The sequence below is a fragment of the Salmo salar genome, chromosome ssa20 (assembly GCF_905237065.1).
Source record: "Salmo salar chromosome ssa20, Ssal_v3.1, whole genome shotgun sequence".
In the NCBI taxonomy this organism is placed as follows: domain Eukaryota; kingdom Metazoa; phylum Chordata; class Actinopteri; order Salmoniformes; family Salmonidae; genus Salmo; species Salmo salar.
Window position 1 is genome coordinate 26653520 of NC_059461.1, and position 14089 is coordinate 26667608.

Here is a 14089-nt window from a genome sequence, read left to right on the forward strand (position 1 = left end):
CAAAATATCCCTCCACGCACACAAAATATCCCTCCACGCATACACAAAATATCCCTCCACGCATACACAAAATATCCCTCCACATGTACACAGACCTACTGTATCCAATTCACCAACACTCCGTATCTAAATACATTAAAAGGGGGGCGATGCGTTGTCACTTTGCATTACACAGGCGCTCAGTGTGAGAGGGAGATGCTGCAGTGATGACTCTGAGGCTTGGTGTCGTGCTCTGAGTAAATCACTGTGTCATTCTGTGCTGTGTGTGGACAGAGGCTGTTGTGGTCTGCTACACTGTGGAGCATTCTGCCAGCTGCTGCCTCTCTCTCTGCTGCTCTGTCCAGCTAAGAGGATTTCCACATCAATGGAGTCTCTGCCACTGTGCCGGGTTGATACCAGGGATAGAAGGAAGATGGCCAATCACCAAGCAGCCCTCAGCCCTGGCCTAGAGTCCAAATTCTAGCTCACCTTCCATTTATGTCAGTTTGTTAACACAAGGGCTTGAAGAATGAATACAAAACAACATATTCAATTGCTATGTAAAAGTCAATGGTCTAGAAAATTGCAGGACTAGCAGATGCATACTTACTTTCTAGACCAGTGTTTCCAAACCCTGGTCCTCCAGTACTCTTAACAGTACACATTGTTATTGTAGCCCTGGTCAAACACACCTCATTCAGCTCATTGAGGGCTTGATGATTAGTTGACAAGTTGAATCAGGTGTGCTTGTCTAGGGTTACAATAAAAATGTGTACTGTTGGGGGCACTGGAGACCAGGGTTGGGAAACACTGGACATCTAGACATTTCACATGACTGGGTGTGGTGTGTGTGGAGACCTGTGGGGGGCGGTAGAGAGCTGAGGGAGATGAGGCAGGCAGGGCCCTGATTGGGGGTGGGGTGTAGTGGGGTAGGGGTCTGAGTCTGGGTCTGGACTTAGGTACCAAATCCTCACTCAGAAAACACACGTCTCTCACAGCCTGACAGACACGCTGAGAGAGACAGGAAGGCGGAAGATAAAAAGAAAGGGGGATGGATAGATGGATGTGTGCTGAGTGGGAGGCCTGCCAACACAAGCACACACAGACAGGCCGACGGAACTCTCCACCCCTCCGCCTGCCTGCCTGCGGGCCCAGCTGGGCTGGCTTCCTCTCTGCTCTCTTCAGCTGACCCGTCATTATCCTGCAGCCCAGGCCCAGCACTGTCACGGCTATCCCTGCTAACCCACAGCCAAACCGCTGTTACTTCTGGATCTATAATAGCTCTGGATATTAAGGTATCTTATGTTAATGTCCAGTGTATTGAGCAAGACACTTTGGTTTCCGTTTTGTAAAGAGATAAAATGCCATTGAGGGTTGGGCTGAGGAAGAGGCGGGCTATACATTTACTAAATGCAAAGGAAAGCTTTCACGGTGCTGTTTGAGTTAATGGTGACACGATAAATGCATTCATAAGAAATGCATACAGCACATAGCTATGCGTGGACGGTGGAAATGTGGGAGAATGTTTGAGCGGGCTTCCAGTCCAGTATTTGGCATGGTCCTCTGTCATCAGACTGGGCTGAAGGGGGCCAAGGAGAGGGGGAACTAACTGCTCCTTTTCCATGAACATGAATGTGGGCCAAGCAGCACAGATCTGCTACACTAGGAAGTCTCCAGGAGAAGAGAACGAGACTGGCATCCAATGTAATCACCTCAAACCCCCCTCCCCTCCTTCCATACACAGTATAGTATCTAGGCTTTCCATTCCTGTCCTTCCTGTCTGTGTGTCCTGAACCAGGACCATAGCAGGTCGTATTTACCTGTTGTTCACTAACAGACTACCTCCAGCACGGCCCGAGATAAATGCACCTTTATGATTTGGTTTCCCTCGCTCCCTGTCTCCTTCCCCGTAGCATTCTTTCATTCACTCTGACTGTTCCATTAGGCTGGATAAATTCCTCTGTAAATCCAGCCGCTGCCCTCCTGCCCCTGCCTTCTCCCCTCCCGCCTTACAAAAAGACTAGGGTGTTTCCAACGACAACCAACCTGAGAGCTCTCCTTCTCTGACTGCCTCAGTCTGCTCCAGGACATATGGCTGTGTTCCTGTAGTGAGCCATATATCCAATCCTCTGCAAAACTCCACAGAAGATTTTCCATGTTGGGGTGAGAGAGAGTATATTAAGAAAGGCCTAAAGCCATTTCAACTCAGCCGCCCCCCTCCCCCCCCACCTCTCCTGCCCCAGTGACAAGATCCAGAATAGTGTTGTTTACGGTTCTGTTAGGCTCTGCTGTTGTTTTGTTGTGTTTCCTGTTTGATTTTAATGTGGCTCAGCATTAAGAGGTCCTCTGGGAAACAGGGTGAAAACAAGGAAAGTGATTGCTTAATTAAAACTCTTACCTCCCACCCTGTTCATTTATGGAGTCGCCATTTCAAATGACTTTTTGAGATGCAAGAAAAAACAATGACAAGTTGGTTAGAAAAAGATAGAGGGGAGGAGGGAGAGGTAGGAGATAAGGGGGGTAACAACAACTTCCAAACAAACTTATTAAAAACCTCTTTGAAGTGAATTGCAGGGGAAAATAATATAATTTATATTCTGTTTCATGAATAACAGAAATGTGAGCTAAATGCGAAAGCCACCACTTGAGTCCTCTTCGAGATATTAAAAATTGCTGACTAGGGGGTATGTTAGCCGGTTAATGAATAATAAATGGAGGCTGGAATGCAACATTTTCATATCCTTTATAGGTCAGCGTGCACTGAGCCAAGGCTCCTGTCACCGCTGGGCATCAGTGAGCCAACCAGCCTCAGTAATAAAGCATGTTACCATCCCGGTGCTGAGCAGAGCGGAGCGGAGCGCTAGCTGGCTACATGTTACCATCCCAGGGCTGAGCGGAGCGGAGCGCTAGCTGGCTACATGTTACAATCCCGGTGCTGAGCGGAGCGGAGTGCTAGCTGGCTACATGTTACCATCCCGGTGCTGAGCGGAGCTGAGTGCTAGCTGGCTACATGTTACCATCCCGGTGCTGAGCGGAGCGGAGCGCTAGCTGGCTACATGTTACTATCCCGGTGCTGAGCGGAGCGCTAGCTGGCTACATGTTACCATCCCGGTGCTGAGCGGAGCGGAGCGCTAACTGGCTACATGTTACTATCCCGGTGCTGAGCGGAGCGGAGTGCTAGCTGGCTACATGTTACCATCCCGGTGCTGAGCGGAGCGGAGTGCTAGCTGGCTACATGTTACCATCCCGGTGCTGAGCGGAGCGGAGTGCTTGCTGGCTACATGTTACCATCCCGGTGCTGAGCGGAGCGCTAGCTGGCTACATGTTACCATCCCGGTGCTGAGCGGAGCGGAGCGCTAGCTGGCTACATGTTACTATCCCGGTGCTGAGCGGAGCGGAGTGCTAGCTGGCTACATGTTACCATCCCGGTGCTGAGCGGAGCGGAGTGCTAGCTGGCTACATGTTACCATCCCGGTGCTGAGCGGAGCGGAGTGCTAGCTGGCTACATGTTACCATCCCGGTGCTGAGCGGAGCGCTAGCTGGCTACATGTTACTATCCCGGTGCTGAGCGGAGCGGAGTGCTAGCTGGCTACATGTTACCATCCCGGTGCTGAGCGGAGCGGAGTGCTAGCTGGCTACATGTTACCATCCCGGTGCTGAGCGAGCGGAGTGCTAGCTGGCTACATGTTACCATCCCGGTGCTGAGCGGAGTGCTAGCTGGCTACATGTTACTATCCCGGTGCTGAGCGGAGTGGAGTGCTAGCTGGCTACATGTTACCATCCCGGTGCTGAGCGGAGCGGAGTGCTAGCTGGCTACATGTTACCATCCCGGTGCTGAGCGGAGTGCTAGCTGGCTACATGTTACCATCCCGGTGCTGAGCGGAGTGCTAGCTGGCTACATGTTACCATCCCGGTGCTGAGCGGAGTGCTAGCTGGCTACATGTTACCATCCCGGTGCTGAGCGGAGTGCTAGCTGGCTACATGTTACCATCCCGGTGCTGAGCGGAGTGCTAGCTGGCTACATGTTACCTCTAAGCTATGACAGGGGCCGCTCCACCCTCTCCACATTAACATAGATCATTAGAGAAGAGCTGAGAGAGGGGAATAAAAGTTCAGTGAAGAAACACTTTCTCTCAACATGTTCTCTCCCCCTCGCTATACGACACTGTCATTCTTTCCCCTTTCCTCAGAAGCTTGTTAATCTTACAAGCTTGATCATGTCCTCGTTGTGTAGAACAGGGGTCCCCAAACCTTTTCACTCGGGGCCTCCCTTCTAGCATTGGGGAACATTCTAAACCATTTTGCAGTTTCAAAGAAAATGTTCTTGCAATTCTATACATTTTGCCATGTCTAATGTGTATTCATGTGATATTTGAGTGACACAATAATTACAACATTATATATGGGCTGAAAAACCTAAATAACATGGGCTAGTCGATCTGGACATTTCTGACAAGTTATAAATAGCTCTCTAAGTATACAATGACAAACATGACAAGAGGAACTGATGATGAACTAACCAATTTCGCCCCACAATTTGGGAACTACTGGTGTAGAACATATTGTATCTCTGCATGGTGGTACTTCAAAGGAAGCGGACTGTACAGTATTCTACAGTATGTCAAGTCGGCTACAGTATGTGGGGGAATGACTAGGCAACAACAACATTCCCCCCTTTACCATCAACAACAACAATGGTGTAATTAGAGAAATTATGCTTTTCATGCCCACTTCATTCTCTGTTATCTTCATTATTCAGCTCTTGGAGAATCAGCTATTAGGTAATTAAGCGATTCATCTATTCAGTTTCAATTACTGGGAGCCTGACAGCCTCAGATTACAATCACTATGGGTGGAGAGAGAGAGAGAGAGAGAGAGAGAGAGAGAGAGAGAGAGAGAGAGAGAGAGAGAGAGAGAGAGACGCAAGGCACCATCAAGCAGAGCAAATGAAAAGGAGAGAGAAAAAAAAGACAAGGAAAGAGAGCAAAGGAGAAACAAGAGGTAGAGACAGGAGGGCACCTTCCACACAATCACCTAGCAGTCCCCTGGGCCCCCTTCCCAGCCATCACCATGAAGCACTGCAGCTTTTCCCTGGCAATACAGAGCAACAGGCCCACTCTTCTCCTCCTCCCATTCATTTTTTCCCCATTTATTTTATGGTTTTGTCACCAGCTATGGGTCTTTGACACTACATCAAATACTGTAATTATTGTGCCAAGGAATTTGAAGTATTGTTGCGGTTGATGTATGCTTGCTGTTACTGGTGAGACTAAAGATGATCCTGATACCGAGCTAGCTGAAGGAGAGATAAACCCACGATTAGCTTCCTGTTTGACTTTCAATGTTAAAGGGATACTTTGGGATTTTGGCAATGAGGCCCTTTATCTACTTCCCCAGAGTCATTTTATGTCTGCATCCAGTGTGAAGGAAGTTAGAGGTAGTTTTGCGAGCCAATGCTGACTAGCGCAATGACTGGAAGTCTATGGAATCCCTTAGCATGCTAGCAGTTACCATAGACTTCCAGGCATTGCGCTAACGCTAGTTAGCAATTGTGCTATCGCTAGTTAGAAACTTCCTTCAAACTGCACGCAGAGACATAAAAATGGTATTGACAAGTTCATCTGCCAAAATCCTGTAGTATCCATTTAGTGCTTCATATTGAAAGAGATGTTTGGATCTCTCTTTCCTATCGGTCAGTTCAAACAGCTCTTACACTAAAAGGGCATTATCATCATTTTACAATTTTATTCCAAACTCATGTCTGGAAATATATATAAAACCCTGGAAAATCACATTAAGGGCGGACTACGGTGCACTGGCTCAGCTCACTGACCCCTATTACACGATTCAAATGTAGCATCATAAACTGTAATCGCTAGAGGCCCTGTTTTATGACCACAAGTAATCAGGATACCTTTCTGAATATATATAGATGGGACCTAAGTGATTACAGCACTGGTTGGGTGTTATGCTGGTCAAAGGCGAGGAGCGTCAATTTATGTTTGGTTGATTAACCTTGGTCCCTGCTTCCACGCTCTCTCTTCTGAGGATTAGGAACAAGTCATCCTGGAGCACCATTATGTCTCTTAGTTGTCCATTAGTCGGCTTTACAACTGTCTAGATGGCTGTCATAAGTCATCCCACCAACGTATATTATAATGACTGGACTCAAATACAGCTGAATGTGCTACAGATGTCAGATCTTAATTTGACCCATTTCGTCGCAGGAGGTATTTTAATGAATATTGAATGTTTATCATCACTGCCAGGGGGGCTGGAAGTGGTGTTTGTAGGCTATACGATGCAGTACCATACCTACCATACAGATTCCGTTCCAACAGACCCAGACCCAACCTAATGGAATGGCCCCACCCCATGACCCAACTGGCAATTTGTAAAATGTATACCAGTTCAATGGTGGTCCCTACAGCATGGCAAAAATAGGGGCAGGGCCACGGGGTATGTTTCTTAAATATAGGATAGCATCTGTGATTCGGCTATGCATACTGTAGGCCTATAATGTGGACTGGAATTACGCACTTCTTTCAAACCATGAAGCTGGGAGAGATGATGGTTCATTGATGATGGTTCATTGATGATGGTTCATTGACTTGTGCAGGACAGTGATTTAATAGGATAATAGGTGTACTAGGCCTAATGAAATAGATGAATGGGGCTGTCAACTCAGCCAGACATTCACACTGAAATATTTTCGATCTCCCCTCTTTGAGAATGTTTTACAGATCTGTATTTCTATCTGTCATATGAAACTGCTGGCAGGTGTGGTGCGCATTAAGCCATTTATTTTGTCCACTACTTGCATTTTGGAACATTTGCGTGTATTACCATGTGCACATTGCTGCGCTTATACTGTGAAGAAATAATGGATTATTAACATTTTAAACTAAACGTTCTGATCTAGTCCATCTGTCTTGCTGTGTTTATAGGCTATGCAGCCTATGCAGGCTGTTTTTAGACTGCAGGTCCACTGGGCATTAGTTCAAGCAGCCTATGTAGGCTATGTGCAGGCTACAGCGCGACTCGTGTGCATTCTTCTGTGGATTATAAACATAAATGAGTGGTTGCCTCAGTGCCTGTCTTGGTCCAGCAGTTACACCCGTTTACCCCGGCATACATACAGTATGCCAGTTGGCATGGGTTCGAATCCGGCCCATTGCCCTTTGACTCAATCTCCCCCATTTTTCAACACTGTTATCTCTCAAAAGCAACAAAAATTATGAAATGAGTGGGACTGCCCCACTCCTTAAAAAATACCTGTAAGATAGAATAATAACAGGCAGGTATATTGATAATACAGTAGGATGACGATACAAGCTAGGTCTAATAATACGCCACTTAGCAGTGGGAGGATTGTAACATTAACACATGGATGTGGCAAAGTGCCAGATTCTTAAACGATAATAATGACCAAATCATTGTGGCATGATGAAAGAGACAGGGTTGGAGATAATTGCAGGAGTAGGGATGGTCAAATCAAATCAAAGGTTATTTGTCACACGCGCCAAATTCAACAGGTGTAGACTTTACAGTGAAATGCTTACTTATGAGCCCTTTCCCAATAATACAGAACTTAAAAGTAAGAAAGATGTGCACATTTTTTAAATAAATAGTAACACAAAATAACAATAACGAGACTATATACAAGGAGTACTGGCACCGAGTCAATGTGCAGGGGTACTAGGTAGTTGAGGTAATTGAGGTAATATGTACATGTAGGTAGGGGTAAAAGTGACTAGGCAATCAGGATAGATAATAAACAGAGTAGCAGCAGCGTATGTGAAGATTGTGAAAGAGTGTCTATGTGTGAGTGTGTGTGTGTGTGTGTGTTTTGTGTGTGTGAGCATATGTAGTGTGTGTATGTGTGTGTTGGAGTGTCAGTGTAGTATGTGTGAGTGTGTAGGTAGAGTTCAGTGAGTGTGCATAGAGCCGGTGCAAGAGAGTCAGTGCAAATAAAAAGGGGGTCAATGCAAATAGTCCGGGTAGCCATTTTAATAACTGTTCAGCTGAGTTGGGGGTAGAAGTTGTTCAGGAGCCTTTTGGTCCCACACTTGGCGCTCCGGTACCACTTGCCATGCGGTAGCAGAGAGAACAGTCTATGACTTGGGTGGCTGAAGTCTTGACAATTTTTAGGGCCTTCATCTGACACCGCCTGGTTTAGAGGTCCTGTATGGCAGGGAACTCGGCTCCAGTGATGTACTGGGCCGTACGCACTTATGTAGCGCCTTATGGTCGTATGCCAAGCAGTTCCCATACCAAGTGGTGATGTAGCCAGTCAAGATGCTCTCAATTGTGCAGCAGTATAACTTTTTGAGGATCTGAGGGCCCATGCTAAATCTTTTCAGCCTCATGAGCTGGAAGAGGCATTGTCATGCCTTCTTCACGACTGTGTTGGTGCGTTTGGACCATGACAGGTCCTTAGTGATGTGTACACAGAGGAACTTGAAGCTCTCGACCCACTCCACTAAAGCCCCATCGATGTCAATCAGCTGTCAATCAACTAATGGACCAAATCATCTCATCAACTCAGCCAGGGAAACAAACAGTAGCCTATTATCAGTTTTCAGAGTTTTCACCTTTTTGACAACGGATAGGCTAACGAGTAGCGTATAGAATGTATTGGAATATAAGAAAATAACAAGGGGCCTATTGCAACCATCGATGGCACAGCTGATCTCAATTCCAACCATTATTGGTCACCTCATTACCGCTCCCTAAAATATGTCTTTCAAGATATCTTAGGCCGCTAGTTGGTATTGTCATTGAACAATTTAGTCCTTTTTAACAGACTAAGGGCGATTTATCTATTTGTCAGACATTCCAATGTGTATCAGTAGCTAGGTTTCCATCCAACTAGCGACAGATTTTTATGCAAATATTCTAAATATGCATATGAAACTATGTGGCTTTTTCCCCCAGTGGTGTTTCCACCAAAAGTACTTGTTGTGGATAGAAATCATTGTGTGTTGACGTAGTGCACACAAAATGTACTTTTTTGCTTACGTTTTCATGTACCAAATAAAAATGGAAAGTTCAGTGTCTCCATCACATTTCAACTCTACTGATGGTTTTGTCACAAAAACTGTTGTGTTAAATTGAAAATGTGCCTCCTCTGGTCTTGGCAGGTGTGCTCTAGCCAACAGCTCGCAGATACAGTGCAGGTAGGCTAGTCTACATGATGAGATTATTATGGATAAGAGCGAGAATATTTGTATTTGTCAAACGCCAGTCAAGCATTGATCATCACCAGAATAAGACTCTTGATAGTTACTGGAAAAGAGCATCAAGCTCATCACTGTGCACTTTCACCACCCTGTGAAGTTCATTATAACTTATTTCATCTGTAGCCTAATGAACTGCATGGTTTCCCGAGTTGTAGTGGATGGACCACACACCATATAATCGTGTGACTCCAAGTTTACTTCGATATGATGGTTATTATATCAATATATGCGCATAAAGGCATTTCCACTGCCATTTCTTGTACAATTAAATTTACAGACAAAAAAAAGATCCCACCATGTTGAACGAACAAATTATCTGTCAACATTTATAACATTATACCGAAACTTCCTGTTTCCATCACAGCTGTTGTGATTTTTTTTATACGGTATGATTTTACTCACATAAGAACTGTGGATGGAAACATGGTTAGAGTATGGCTGCATTTCAGATACATTTCTGTACATTTGAATATTGCAGTAATAGGACCTAGGCTTAGCGTTTGAGCGAGCGAGAGAGATTATGATTTTGATAGCAAGCCCTGATACCAATGACTTGACTGCCCCCGCATGGAGAGAAAGAGAACTGCTCATTTTGATGCAGCAGGATAAGTCTCTGCAACAAAAGAGTGATCAAATTAGGGTCCGACATCTCTATGTCGTCGACCACTGCTGGTATTGACTATCCATAGAGGCACCTTTATCCCCTGTCAGGCTACGCTTTTATCAGTGAGTACATTTACATGCACACTAATAATTCGATATTAAACTGATTATGCAATAGTCACGGCAGGGGTGGGTGTGGAGGGGAGTACTAAGCTAACTTATGGAATTATTTTAAGATGGTCATACCATGGATCATTTTGCTATTTGATTTAGAATTTTAGGACCGCTTTAGGTATGTATAAAACATTTTTTTTAAAGTGATTTGATAAAATATTGAATTTGGCCTGTAGCCCATAGAAACGCATTGAATAACACATTCGTAAATGGCAAAAAAATGTATCATAAGGAATAAGGTTTTGAAGTGTCTGTCCTACATCTAGGAGATTAACCCCTTATTTTTGTTGGTAGAAAACTACCTCTATATTTCCGTTTGTTTGTAGGGGTTACCTTCAGACGAGTCCTGTGACATTTGTGGGTGTTGTTGACATACAAACTTAATATGTCCGAACTTGGTCGCTTTGGTAGAACTTTCATTTTGAGGGTGCTTTTCTGCATTCAGGTAGCCTGATTTCAGATATGTCCATGTAAAGAGAATTATTAGGGAAACCGTTCTTCTTGCAAAGCATGTAAATGTTTTGATCAAACTATTATATTAATCTGACTATCCACAATAATCACATTATTGTGTGCATGTAACCGTACTCAGTGTTTCCTCCCCTAAGAGGGAAGGGGGTGACTGGGGTCTTCCTGCAGGGGACTGATGGGGGTCTTCCTGGGGCATACATCTATGTAGATGTATAGAGTTATGCAGGGGCAGCCACGATTTAGCAGTGGAACAGTGTAGCTTCCGTCCCTCTTCTCGCCCCTACCTGGGCTCAAACCAGGGACCCTCTGCACACATCATATATGTAGATACCTCTATACATATGTAGGTGTATAGAGGTATGCAGTGGCAGCCACGATTTAGCAGTGGAACAGTATAGCTTCCGTCCCTCTCCTCGCCCCTACCTGGGCTCGAACCAGGGACCCTCTGCACACATCAACAACTGCCTCCCACGAAGCATCGTTACCCATCGCGCCACAAAAGCCACGGCCCTTGCAGAGCAAGGGGAACAACTACTTCAAGGTCTCAGAGAGAGTGACGTCACCGATTGAAACGCTATTAGCGCGCACCACCGCTAACTAGCTAGCCATTTCATAACAGTTACAGCAGCATATACTGGAAACACTGGTTTTACAATTAGATTAGCCCTGTATTGTCAAGGTTACCTTGCTAATAATTTTAGATCTGCAAGTTTTTGACCGTGAGATGACTAGGGCTTTGAAAAGGGGACAATAGTTACATTTGAACTCCAATCAAAAAGGCCTGATCTTATAAACTTATCTTCCCTCTTTCTCTCTTTTTTATTTATCTACGCCACCAGGATTCATTTGCTAGATTTGATTAAATCCTTGCCGGTGGGGGGAGAAGGTTCTCATGAAAAATGTAAACGGTTTTTATGGGCTTAATTTCTCCTGTGACAGTGTGATAGTTATATGTTGGTGTTCCATCACTCTAGCACATCCCAGCGAGTGATAAGTCACTGAGGCTGTCTGTCTGCTCTGCTCTGGGCCCATGCAGAGATTCCTGTCCTGACCAATCACATCACACCCCCCAGACCAGGCAGAAGTATCCTGTATCACGCAACACTGCAGTAAATCTACATGACAGTAGTAGACCAGACCCTGGACATAGCAATGTATTTAGCTGACTGCTGTTCAATGACCTTTGTTCTCACACCATTCACTACTTAGGCCTCCATTTTAAACAACATTTAAACATTTAAAACATCTGTGAACAACGAATGAACATACAAATAAAGAAGCTACAGCAATATACACTCACCGGCCAGGTACACCCATCTAGTACTAGGTCGGATCCCCCTTTGACCCCAGAACATCCTGAATTCTCTGGGGCATGGATTCTACAAGGTGTCGGAAACATTCGTTACTCAATTGGTATCAAGGGACCTAACGTGTGCCAGGAAAACATTCCCCACACCAGTACACCACCACCAGCAGTCTGTACCGTAGACACCAGGCAGAATGGGGCCATGGTTTCATGCTGTTACGCCAAATCTTGACTTTGCCATCAGCATGACGCAACAGGAATCAGGATTCGTAGCACCAGGCAATGTTTTCCCACTCCTCAATTGTCCAGTGTTGGTGATCGCGTGCCCACAGGAGCCGCTTCTTCTTGTTTTTAGCTGATAGAAGTGGAACCTGGTGTGGTCGTCTGCTGTAATAACCCATCAGTGACAAGGACCGACGAGTTGTGCGTTCTGAGATGCTGTTCTGCTCACCACTGTTGTACTGCACCGTTATTTGTCTGTTTGTGGGCCTCCTGTTAGCTTGCATGATTCTTGCCTTTCTCATCAACCAGCTGTTTTCACCCACAGGACTGCTGCTGACTGGATGTTTTTTCTTTGTCACACCATTCTCTGTAAACACTAGACACTGTTGTGCATGAAAAGCCAAGGAGGGGGGCTGTTTCTGAGATGCTAGATCCGTCGCGCCTGGCAAAGATGATCACACCACTCTCAAAGACGCTTAGGTCACTCGTTTTGCCCATTCTAACGTTCAATCGAACAGTAACTGAATGCCTCGATGCCTGTCTGCCTGCTTTATATAGCTCATCACTGCCACGTGACTCACTGTCTGTAGGAGCGATCCATTTTCGTAAACGGGGTAGTGTACCTAATAAACTATCCAGTGAGTGTATATGAATGTGCTACACACTGAGACAGGTAAACATATGTACTGGTGATATAGTAGTATCTCAAACCCACAACAAGCAGAGGACAAGCAGGAGCAGAGAATAACAACATGAGAGGAATGCGGATATCACCCCACCATCAATAGAGGGAGAATACTGATGCTGCCTCCACCTCCACACAGTCTCTCTCTCACGGGCAAACCATGACCTCTACACTCCTGTTCTAGCCTGTTCCCATCACATCCTCCCAAGCTCCTTGTGAGGAAGAATCCTGGCTCTACTGTAGGTCAGTGACCTGGATAAAACCCCATGCTGATGGAGCAAACACACTGTAAACATTTCCCAACCTCCGCCTGCCTGTTACGTCTTCCTTTCATCTGCCAGAGTAACTTTCTAACAACCAGGTGCTTCCTCATCCTGTAGGATGGATGGGGCCAAATAGAAGAACTTATCCCACATGCTCATCAGAAAAGGTAAGCCAACAACACGAAGGACTGCGCTGTACATAGTTCTCAACACGAGGGACTGCTCTGTGCATCGTCCTCAACCAATCAAATCAAATCAAATTTATTTGTCACATACACATTGTTAGCAGGTGTTAATGCAAGTGTAGCGAAATGCTTGTGCTTCTAGTTCCGACCATGCAGTAATATCTAACAAGTAATCTACCAATTCCACAACAACTACCTTGTACACACAAGTGTAAAGGAATGAATACGAATATGTACATAAAAATATATAAATGAGTGATGGCCGAACGGCATAGGCAAGATGTAATAGATGGTATAGAGTACAGTATATACATATGAGATGAGTAATGTAGGTTATGAAAACATTATATAAAGTGGCATTGTTTAAAGTGGCTAGTGATACATCTAATTACATCAAGATGGCAAGATGCAGTAGATGGTATGGCGTACAGTATATACATATGAGATGAATAATGTAGGTTATGTAAACATTATCTAATATAAATAATATAAAGTGGCAAGTGATAAATTGATTACATCAATTTTCGCATTATTAAAGTGGCTTGAGTTGAGTCAGTATGTTGGCAGCAGCCACTCAATGTTAGTGATGGCTGTTTAACAGTCTGATGGCCTTGAGATAGAAGCTGTTTTTCAGTCTCTCGGTCCCAGCTTTGATGCACCTGTACTGACCTCGCCTTCTGGATGTTAGCGGGGTGAACAGGCAGTGGCTCGGGTGGTTGCTGTCCTTGATGATCTTTTTGGCCTTCCTGTGACATCGGGTGGTGTACGTGTCCTGGAGGGCAGGTAGTTTGCACCTGTTGATGCATTGTGCAGACCTCACTACCCTCTGGATGCGTGCATGGCCACGCAGTCGTGGGTGAACAGGGAGTACAGGAGAGGGCTGAGAACGCACCCTTGTGGGGACCCAGTGTTGAGGATCAGCGGAGTGGAGATGTTGTTACCTACCCTCACCACCTGGG

At 45.3% G+C, this 14089-nt stretch overlaps 1 protein-coding gene across 4 annotated transcripts in view; it reads right to left on the bottom strand.

Moving 5' to 3' along the window:
• Positions 1-14089, bottom strand: part of LOC106580375 (tetratricopeptide repeat protein 28) — a 330699-nt gene that overhangs the window by 43767 nt on the left and 272843 nt on the right. The window contains exon 1 of one of the 4 annotated variants that reach the window (XM_045703121.1): positions 590-659. The exons of the other annotated variants lie outside the window; for them this stretch is intronic. Within the exon in view, the coding sequence (XP_045559077.1) occupies positions 590-644 (55 nt within the window). The 5' untranslated portion in view covers positions 645-659. Of the gene's footprint in view, positions 1-589; positions 660-14089 lie in introns of those variants that run through there. 4 annotated transcript variants of the gene reach the window in all.